This window comes from Brachionichthys hirsutus, chromosome 1 (genome assembly GCF_040956055.1).
Source record: "Brachionichthys hirsutus isolate HB-005 chromosome 1, CSIRO-AGI_Bhir_v1, whole genome shotgun sequence".
Taxonomy (NCBI): Eukaryota; Metazoa; Chordata; class Actinopteri; order Lophiiformes; family Brachionichthyidae; genus Brachionichthys; species Brachionichthys hirsutus.
This window is the reverse complement of record NC_090897.1, coordinates 8927708-8937914: the sequence shown is the minus strand read 5'-3', so window position 1 is coordinate 8937914 and position 10207 is coordinate 8927708. Positions and strand designations below refer to the sequence as shown.

Below are 10207 nucleotides of genomic sequence, written 5' to 3'. Positions count from 1 at the left end.
GAGTGCATTCTAGACCTAACAAGATATCTAGTAGAAATAAAACATACAAGGCCATTTTTCAACAAAATAATGTACCAGCACACAGAACAAGAACACAGAAGTCAAGGTTTGAACAGAAATTTCTGTCAGTGAAGTTTTGTTCTGGCCAGATCTTGTCCCAGACCGAATATGTATATACAGTATATATATATATATATATATATATATATGCTTCACTGACAAAGTTTTGGGAATAATTCAGAAATAATCGGAAGAACTTTAACACAGGTTGTGTTTTCAGGGGAAAAATAAGGGAAAATTATCCCATACTGTAAGCAGACAACAGATGCAGTATTGTGTTCCATTGCTGCCTACTTATTGTTTATACCTGTATAGTATATATAAAAAGAGTAATTCTATGAAAAAAAGGTAAATCATGTTTGCTTTATTTTTTCTTTTTCAATTGTTTGCGTGTTTTCAATTGGCTGCCTTTCACACTTCCGAGACATAAAATTAATTCAGCATGAATGTCGATTATGTGGAATTCAAGTAGAGTAAAATAAGAGAATAGAGAAAATGCTGACGTCACACTTAAAAAAAAAAGCTACTGTTGAAAACCCAGAAAACATCATCATAATTTTCCTGTGTGGTTTGTAATTTCTCATTTCCACCCAGTGATATGATTTATTATTATTATTATTATTATTTATTTATGATTTATTATAATGCATTAATGACCAGTTCAGTGAGTTGGTGAGAGCGGAAACAAAAACCATTACGTCAGCGTTCCGCGTGGCGCGTCACGAGCCAATACAGGAAGTAACGAGCCAACCACTGACCAGCTAATCGAAGCAAAGAGGACGGGACACATTCGGAAAACGTCGAGTCTCCGCCGTATAGAAGTCAATTCATGTTGATGTCAGCGGACTCTGCGAAAAAGCTTATGTTATCAGAATGGGGAAGGCTGTTAGGATCGTCACTCTGTCGCTCGTTTTCCTGGTGTCGCAGGTAAGTCGAAAAGGGGCTTTAGCAGGCCTGATAGCGGAAGCTTGCTATTCTTCACGCTGGCATTATACGTAGAAAACACGCGTAAACAAATGCACAGCGAAACAAGGGCCGACAACGAGCAGCATTAAGAATGCTGGTAGCCGCCCTTTGTTATGCTACGTTCAGCTAGTGAGGTAGAAGCTAGTAAACTTATTTTGTCCTAAAATATGTTCGAAATTACCGGTAATGTCGATGACAATTACCAAACACTGTAACGCATCGGACCCCTAAATCTAATATATCTACCTTATGCAGAAACGCGAGTTTGATTGATTAGTCATCTAAACGTCACGAACAAGGAAGTAAACGCTGCTAGCGTTAACAGCGAGGTGGCTTTTTACTCAGGTCTCAGTGTGGATTTCACTTTTGTTTTTATTTTTTGACAGTGTTTAAGCGTGGATTTGAAAATGAAGTTAAAGCATTTATATCAAACAATGTACCCTAAATGCTGGTCGAATACAATTTATAGTTTCACATGAGTCCAAACAGTAGATAATGATAATAATAATAATATGAAGTCTCAAAAACCAATAATATATATATTCAGTTTCAATATCAGTGGTTTGCAGCTTTCGTTTGATCATTCAAAATGTGTGTGGCGTTGAACTGTGAGAAGTACAACACCTTTCTGTGTGTGATTTAAATTCACAGTATGATAGATGTGGGTTTGTTTCGTAAGATTTTGGAGAACTTTTAAGAATTAAGAACTTTTATCTGTTCTTTCCCAACAGATAAACTGCCAAGAGGCGATCTTGCACATTTCCAGTGGAGCTAGAAATAAAGACTACTGTATCGTCTACAATCAGTCTTGGACCCCACTGTCAGAAACGCTTGATGCTGCTGTAAGTTTTCTAAATCCTTGTAGCTGCTCCTCCATTGTAACATCATATTTGCAGCAGGACAGGAAAATAATTCTTAAAACTCAAGTCTGTTGTGTGTCTGGATTTATATTTTTGTAGAAATAGTCCATGATTACATTACCTGTCAAAGTCTGACTATTTACAACCTGATTGTCCTGACCTGGGTTACCGCTCAGATCACTGCAGTAACAGGAAGTGTTTACAGTAAGGAGTAATAAACTTGGATGCGTTTATTGTAGCACCCATCATTGTGGGAAATCATGTGCTATTTGCCATTGTCTTTACTTTTACAGTTGCAATATCCATTGGTGAATCTGACCTCCACTACGTTGTGCAACAGCTCGGGGGTCAGCCCAGATGTAGTCGAGGGCAAAGCCGTGGTAGTTCTGAGTGGGGAATGTAATTCCAGCCAGAAAGCTCTTGTTGCACAGGGCCTTGGTGCTACAACATTGCTCATTGCCAACAACGAAACATTGGTAGGACATCCCCAACAATCTGTACTATTGTGAAGCACTGTGTCTCTTCTGACAGCACGCTGTGCATAATGAGCCCCACCAGAGAGAGGCTGCTCCAGTTGAGTTTCATTTATACGAACAGAAATGTTGTTTGCTTGGCTCTTCAGATCACTCCATCAGCCAATGAGTCAGATTATGCAAAGGTAACGATTCCTCTGGCTCTAATGAGGTACAGGGACCTCCTGGGTGCGCAGCAGGTAAGACGGCCTTTATTTCTATGTCCATGCCGAAGGGGACGATGGAGTTACCAATGCCCGTCCGTACTGAACAGGGAATGGTTAAATCCACATCCCCTCAAAAGCTGCGGGACGTGGAATTTTGTACATGCTTTTATAGTTGTTCCCTTCAATTTCCTTTTGTTTACATTTTTAGGTGTTTTTGATCACTGTCAGGGTTTTCTCTTCACGAGTTCTAACGATGCCGTTTCTGTTTCTGTTCAGCCGTCCTATTCGAGAAGGTCGATTTGACAAAAGAAGGTCAATCAGAATGGACGTTTTCTTAATAAATGTGAATCTTTGTGTTCCCAGTTGTTTGCCGAAGATATGCAGGTCCAACTTTATGCTCCACCTTATTCAAGGATTGATCCGAGTATTGCAGTGATGCTAATGATAGCCATCGTCACGGTTGTCTTAGGCGGCCTCTGGAGTGGGGCATGTGAGAGGTGAGATTTTGCACCTGTCCAAGCTTATTAGAACATTTTAAAGTCAAACTAAGACAGATATTACAGGAACGTATTGTATCGAGTGCCAGTGCCAATTGTTGCCCAAACGAAGTGAATCTATTGTTGTCTTTTCTGTTTTATTGTTGCAGAGACAGGTTGATGAGTGCTGCAGAAAGTGGAGGACTGGGAGAGAACAAGCCTGACAGTGGAGAGCTGTTCCTGTACTCCCCTATGAAAGTGGTTTTCTTTGTTGGACTGATGTGTGGCATGCTCGTCCTCATGTACTTTTTCTACAACATCCTTGGTAGGGGGGGGGGGGGACTCAAAAAAGTTCATATTTTTACTCTGAAGCACTAAGTAGACCTATGTTTTGTTGAAAATGTGCCTTTTTCTTCCCTCCCAGTTTACATCATTATTGTTATATTCTGCCTGGCTTCTGCTTCTGCGTTGTACAACTGCGCCGATGCAGTCATGGACAAAATTGGTTGTGGCACTTTGAGGTATGAGCGTCATTCATTCATCAATGACACAAGCATAACGTTAGCATTCCAGTACATACCAATAGAGCGGGTTCAAGCCAGCTGCGAGATCAACATCTTACTGCATGAATGTTTTACTCCTCTTGGTTTCACATACTATATATACTGTATATGAATGCTACTCATAAGTTATATATGAATAAGTTGTCATCGTTGTCTTTGCCTACATTCAGCTTCTCCATCCGAAATTGGACCTTCTCCGTGAGGTCGCTCATACTGGCGGCTGTGTGCGTTAGCATTGCTGCGGTGTGGGGAGTCTACAGGAATGAAGACCGGTACTGTGAGATCGCTCCGGCACATCAGACTTTTTGTTTTTGTTTTTACTCTCACACTTAGTGTCTTGGCTGCCACAGAGGGAAGTGCTTGCTCATTAAATTAAGAGCTTATTAAACACATATCTGCAGCTGTGGCTTAGACATTGCAAAGTTAAATTCAGCATCGCAGCTTCCTGATGTAACTTGTGAAGAAATATGATTGTACGACTTTTCTTGCTGTCACTGTATTATCCTAAGTTAATTTTAAACATAAAATAAATGAGAGATCTCCTTGTACACTTGCAGATGGATCTGGATCTTGCAGGACATTCTTGGCTTTGCTTTCTGCCTCAACTTCATGAAGACGATTTCACTGTCCAACTTCAAGGTACCTCTGAACAGACCCTGTCTCGTCTCATCATTCTGTTTTTGCTTAATCTGTGGCTTATCCGCTATACCACCAGGTAGAATATAATTCGTCATATTAATTTAAATGTGTGTTGAAACTCTCGTTTTTGAATCAAGACTTCTGCACATTTGTTATTGGCAATTACTCTAGTTCTGATTCAACAATATTAAAATGTATATTTTATTTTTTGATGTGTCAGTTCTGGTTTTTTCCCCTTTATTTTACAGATTTGCGTGATTCTGCTGAGCCTCCTGCTTGTGTATGACGTCTTCTTTGTTTTCATCACTCCTTTCTTCACAAAAGTAGGAGAATATTTATTAGGATTATTTACTCCTGGGGGGGGGGCTGCATACTTACTTGCTTTTGAATTTAATATTTCCTGCTTTTATGTTGAACCATTTGTTGCACCAGAGTTTCAAGAAACTTCACTGGAATGCTGTCGTTTTTAGAACCATGTAATACATTTCAGAATTTGTGATTGATTTGTAGACCATATGTGGTCGCACACAGACGCTGAATAAAGAACAAGGGACCTTTTTTTTCACCTCTGATATTGTAGTGGATTTCCAATCCGAAGAGTAACATAATATTGATGAACATTAAGGGTGGGTAATCTGGCCATTTTTTTATTGTCATCAATATCAAAGGCAATATCAAAGGCAAAAAAAGAAGGAATTACTTGTACAGCCAGACTATGTGGATAAACCAGTCGGGTGACGCAGCCCCATTATCACTTCAACACTCGCTCTACACACAATTCACATTGCTCTTCCTGGTATTTCGTGTTGTATACAAACAGCTGTTAGCCATATCTAGCAACGTGGCTAACAAAACATTCGTACAAAAAAAGGAATGCAGCATTTTGCCAATGGCTTTTTACCAAGTTTGGCTTTTTCCAATCTGATAAAACAATCACAATTTAGACCGTGGATCATGACTGCCATTAAGCTGCTTTTGAAACAAAGATCTCATCTCTTATCAACAGAACGGCGTTAGCATTATGGTACAGGTTGCCCTTGGCCCAGATGCGTCTACAGAGCAGGTAGGTGCACTTGGATTGCTTCCTGCCTTGATGGGAAGTCCACCCAATCATCTCTGTTAAGTTTAAGATTTTGGATGCCTGGAAAAATACCTTTCTAGGGAGTTTCTTTCTTATACTTGCTAAAAATATGATAGAAAGTTTTCGTGCTTTTATATTTGAGAAACACAACTATTTAGAATATTTCTTTAAATCTACTCGGACATTTTACATTATTGTTGAATTTCATGTGTTGTCTTTGTCAAGACATAAAAGACTGAAACAATGTTCTGTGACTAAACAAACAACAGACTAACTGTGTGCTGGGGTTTGTGGGCTCTGTCGTAGACTCAAGGTAATTTGGTGGTCATACCTGCCGAACCCCAGGCTCCCTCTGAAAAAGTAAGCCTTGACTTGTTGCCCATTCACTCCTTCTCTTAACACTACATCTTGATACGAGGCAAGGGTTGGGGGCCCGATGCAGTTTCTTGAGCAGAATTCCACCTGTGTAGATGATAGGTAAACATTTGTCACGATTATAATGCTTCTTTGCTCTGCAGCTAGTGTTTCCCAGAGAATTCAGTTAGGCATGTTAAGCTGTTGCTCTCTGAAGTCCTCCTGTAGCAGAGCGGATCTGTTTGGATGTTTAGTTTTTTTTATTGAAAATGGCACCAAGCAGACACTCGTGTATTCAGCAAATCTCTGTGCTCAAGTTCTTGAAAGACTGCTGTGTATTCCCTCAGCTGCCAGTGGTGATGCGTGTGCCACGGTTTTCGGCTTTAGCGCAGAACCTGTGTGGGATGCAGTTCTCCATCCTAGGTTACGGAGACATCATTGTTCCAGGTGAGGTTGAGTCACTGTTTAGCTAAACCACCACTGGTAAATATACCAGTGGTGGTTTAGCTAAATTGATCCCTGATCAATTTAAAAATGTTCAAATGGATAAAGATTTATATAATTCTGGAATTGTAAAAGGAATAATATCTACTTGTCACTATGTCCTTTAAAATTGTGCTGCTTTCCTTTTTGCTTGAGTCACTCATTAACCAAATAAAGAGAACCGGAACAAGAATGCATCATGAAAAGCGTTTGCAGTGTAGTAAATCACTTTTCCTCCTGCGTCTTCTTTGCATCAGGTCTCCTGGTGGCTTACTGCAGCAGGTTTGATGTTTGGATCAATAGCAGCAAGAAGATCTACTTTGTCAGCTGTTGCATAGGTACCTCTCAGCTAAACTTGTAGACTTGATATCTTGTCTAGAATCACTTCATAACAGGAACATCAGATTTTTATAACTTTTCTTTCATAAATGTCCTGTTTCCATAAAGCTCTGGTGCTTCTTGCTGCACACCTGTCAGGCTGAGCTTCCATTTTGTATAGACTATTTTTCATAATTTTTCATTGGCCATTAATGCAGAAACATTTGGTATTATTTGTGGGTCATGAGAATATTGTTTTTTATTAATCTTTAATATTTTTAAAACTTCCACAAATGGCTCTTCAAAAATCACCATTTCTCTCTGTGCATTGCTTGTAGCTTACTTCCTGGGACTGATGGTCACGTTTGCTGTGATGCTGCTGTCTGGGCTGGGCCAGCCTGCCCTTCTCTACCTTGTGCCCTTCACCCTCATAACCTCTGCTGTGTTGGCCAAGTGTAGAGGAGAATTACGGCAGTTCTGGGCAGGAACCACGTACGAGGTGAGAGGACCAGATGGAAAAATGGCAGTATCCGGCGGACCTCCTCAAAGCTGCCAAACAGGATGCGGTATATCTCTGTAACAACTGCAGTTACATGTTTGTGTTTATCATTAATTCCCAAACCAGAGTCAACACAGCACTAGTAAAGCGTCGTGCACAAGTTGAGATTTTGCCGAGTCACTATGAGGATATTTCTGAGTATTTACTAACAATAAGGCTTCTGTGCTTTAGTGCTGAGCTGCCTGTGTTTAACATAATAAAAATGCCGCTTACCTCTTCAGCAAATATCCGTTTTCTAGTCATCCCCAAGGATTTTCTGCTTTATTTGTCTCCGCGGAATCCCTGCTGTTACTTTGGCTTGTCCTTGCACATTTTAATTTGTCTGCAGAATAGTAAAAACATTTACTGTAATTTTTTGCTAGTCCACGCATTATGTTTTCTGCCGTTTTTAGTCGAAAGAACTGCCAGGAACTGCGAGAGAGAGTGAGGGAGCTCAGAGCTACATCTAGAGTTGTACCAGCACTGATTCCCAGAGGACTGTAGCCGTGATGTGTGGGATATGCACTCTCCTGCTAAACACGCCTGTTCCAGACATCTTTCCCTGTTCCTTCAGCTGACTGGGGAAAGGATTTGAACTCGGTTGTGACTGTTTAAACCCATAATTTGTAGGTCCTACTATCTTTTACTGCATTACCGCTTGGTCCTTAGCAGTGTGAAATAAAATCTCCAATCATAATTTTAGAGATAATAAGTAGTGTTTCAAGCCTAACATCACTTCAAAGAAAAACATTATAGTATTAGTACACTTGCATTTCACTTAAACATAAATGGAATTTAAAAGCAGTCACATTATATGACTCTGCAGCCATGAACTAAAGATTGCAGAAGAACTTCTTCGGTCAGGCAACCATCCTCATGGGTTTTTATGAGGAGCGGTTTGCTACAGAAGCATACTACCTTTGTCCGTTTTCAGACCCGCTCTTTAAGAGCTTCCTTTTTTTCCAGCCAATCCCTGGCTGAATTTCCTCCAACACAGATATCCACTCGCGTTAAACCTGTGAAATTCACTTAATTAGAGCTGCATGTCGTGCAATTTCACATTTTGAACACATTGTACTGGATGCTGGCATTTTTTTAAAATAATTTTTTACATTTGCATTGCTAACTGGCATAGCTTAATGAAAGACAACCTGTAACTTATGACATTGTCTCATCTCTGTAGTATCACCTAGAAAATGATCTGCAGTAATCTTGAGGTGGACAGTTTTTCGATGAAATCAAAAGCAAATTTCATCCGTAGGTTGTCTCAGCCAGGTTCTACGTTGCTTGATCTGTAAACATGCTTGTGTGAAAGTTAGAGATGAAAAAGAAGGGAAGAAATGTAATTCTGACGTAGCTTCATCTTCACCAGGTTTTGGACTCGTCCAGGGAACCTTTGCTGACAGGTGTGCTTCCTCCCAACCTAGACCCTCCCCATGCATCGTCTCTCTTGCCACATTTTCCATTGTTGCTTACTGCAGTGCCCTAACCTAGCATCACCCCCCCCCCCTCCCCGCTTTCCTCCTTTTGACATTTTAACCCCTGATTTCCAGGGTCAATGTGATATTCAAGGACACACCAGGTGTAAGTTTTAAAATACAAAAATCTTGGGGGACTGTTTTGGCTTTAGCGTGTTTTACATTAAGTCACCACTAGGTGTCTCTAGTTAATTGAGGGAAAAAACCTTTTGAGTGTCAAGAAAAACTTTTCAGCGTGCACTTGTGTTAAGCCATGGCCCTGGAATGGCATTGATTTCATCCCTTTTATTTACTGCAGTATTTTGCCATTCTCCATTCCACCTTTTCCATCCAGTAGGGGCAAGTCGAGTCATTCCATCCTTTATGCCGCACCAACATGTTTGTGTTATCACGTTGCCTGTTGTTGCTTGGAGTGTTCGTGTGAAAGGTGTGGCATGAAAGGATTTTATCTGTGTTGTTGTTTTTTATGTATGTGGAAAATGCCTCTTGTTTGCAGTTGTATATGCAGTAGACATAGCAAGGCTCTCTTTGCCCACCATTAGTATTTGTTCAACCAAAACACACAAATTACAATTGTGAACATGCTTTTTCTTCTTTTTCTTTTAGAGGGAAGAATTGACTACTCCATAGAAGGGGCCAAATGCTGACTCAGTGTTGAGAGAGAACCCATCTGCTGGATGCTTGTTTTTTTTAATGTGTGCCTGATGTTCCATGCACATGATCAAACAGTTTATCTGCCATTATGTATCTTGTTAGTGTGATTGCTGTGGTATCCACACTAATATTCTGTTCTGCATTTTTCTTTGTCTTCCTTGCGATTTTTTGGGGCCTTTTTTACTCCTCCATGCGTAGTGTCGTAAAGTTTCTACCTTTTTATACTTTTCAAAATATTCCCCTTATTGTGCTAATTTTCCCCATTCTACTTGATACAAAAATCTGTTTCTTGCTCCACATTTTTTTTTAATGTCTGTTTAGTTGAGCCATTTTCAATGCCATCTATTTTTCATTTTCATTATTTCACTCCACCTTTGATTTCTCTCTTCTTTATTGCCTGTCTACTATTAGTGCTTCTACAGCTGTCATACTGCAAATACTTTCTTAGTACTGGTAATATTAGTACTGAGATACGCTCCAAGCATCGGGCATGCATTAACTATTCCCTTGGAAGCTTCTAGTTTATATTTTAATATTAATTTCAAAGAAAATGAACCTATGTAATGGGTCTGCCAATCTTGAGTTCAAGAAGTTGTAGTTGGGTTCTATTATAAAACTGAGAAGGTCGTGTTGGTGGAACAAAGAGGTTTTAAGTGATTTGAAGGCTTATTTAGTGCCTGAAAGAATTACGTTTGTGCGAAGAAACCTGTAGCATTGTTTGCCTTTTTTGCTAATTGTATACAAAGAAAAGAATTTGTGCACTTTAAAATATGATCAATGGCTCTTTGATGAGGGTTGGGGTAGAGAATAGCTTTTAGTTACTGGCAGCCACAAGATGGATACATTTTTGATAACTTTTGGTTTTGTGTGTAATCTGTGTGCTGTGGTTTCTTTCATTGCCTTACATATATACATTTTTATTTAATGTTCTCGTTGAAACTTCCACAGGGATTATTCAATGAACACGATCTTCTTGTAGATGATTCATATGGTTGATAAATTTATATGGAGACTTTATGTATATAAGCCAAGAGAATAAAGTCATTTGACACATGGTT

General features: G+C 39.7%; 1 protein-coding gene across 2 annotated transcripts; it reads left to right on the top strand.

The window, feature by feature from the left end:
- The first annotated feature begins 839 nt into the window (after window positions 1-839).
- On the top strand, window positions 840-10207 carry zgc:123258 (uncharacterized protein LOC641502 homolog). 2 transcript variants are annotated; one of them, XM_068738329.1, is made up of 17 exons: window positions 840-987; window positions 1758-1868; window positions 2180-2362; window positions 2509-2598; window positions 2929-3062; window positions 3212-3366; window positions 3466-3562; window positions 3775-3876; window positions 4162-4243; window positions 4492-4566; window positions 5250-5306; window positions 5631-5684; window positions 6026-6125; window positions 6419-6499; window positions 6818-6978; window positions 8390-8423; window positions 9102-10207. In XM_068738329.1, exons 1-17 carry the CDS (start codon window positions 934-936, stop codon window positions 9140-9142), a joined length of 1611 nt encoding a protein of 536 aa, XP_068594430.1. In that variant the 5' UTR covers window positions 840-933; the 3' UTR covers window positions 9143-10207. The 2 variants fall into 2 exon arrangements, with proteins under 2 accessions (XP_068594430.1, XP_068594438.1); XM_068738337.1 differs by lacking the exon at window positions 8390-8423.

Coding starts and splice junctions, on each gene's coding strand:
- zgc:123258 (XM_068738329.1), top strand. CDS start 934: ATGGGGAAGGCTGTTAGGATCGTCACTCTGTCGCTCGTTTTCCTGGTG. Junction 988..1,757: donor TCGTTTTCCTGGTGTCGCAG/GTAAGTCGAAAA, acceptor CTTTCCCAACAG/ATAAACTGCCAAGAGGCGAT. Junction 3,063..3,211: donor TGGAGTGGGGCATGTGAGAG/GTGAGATTTTGC, acceptor TTATTGTTGCAG/AGACAGGTTGATGAGTGCTG.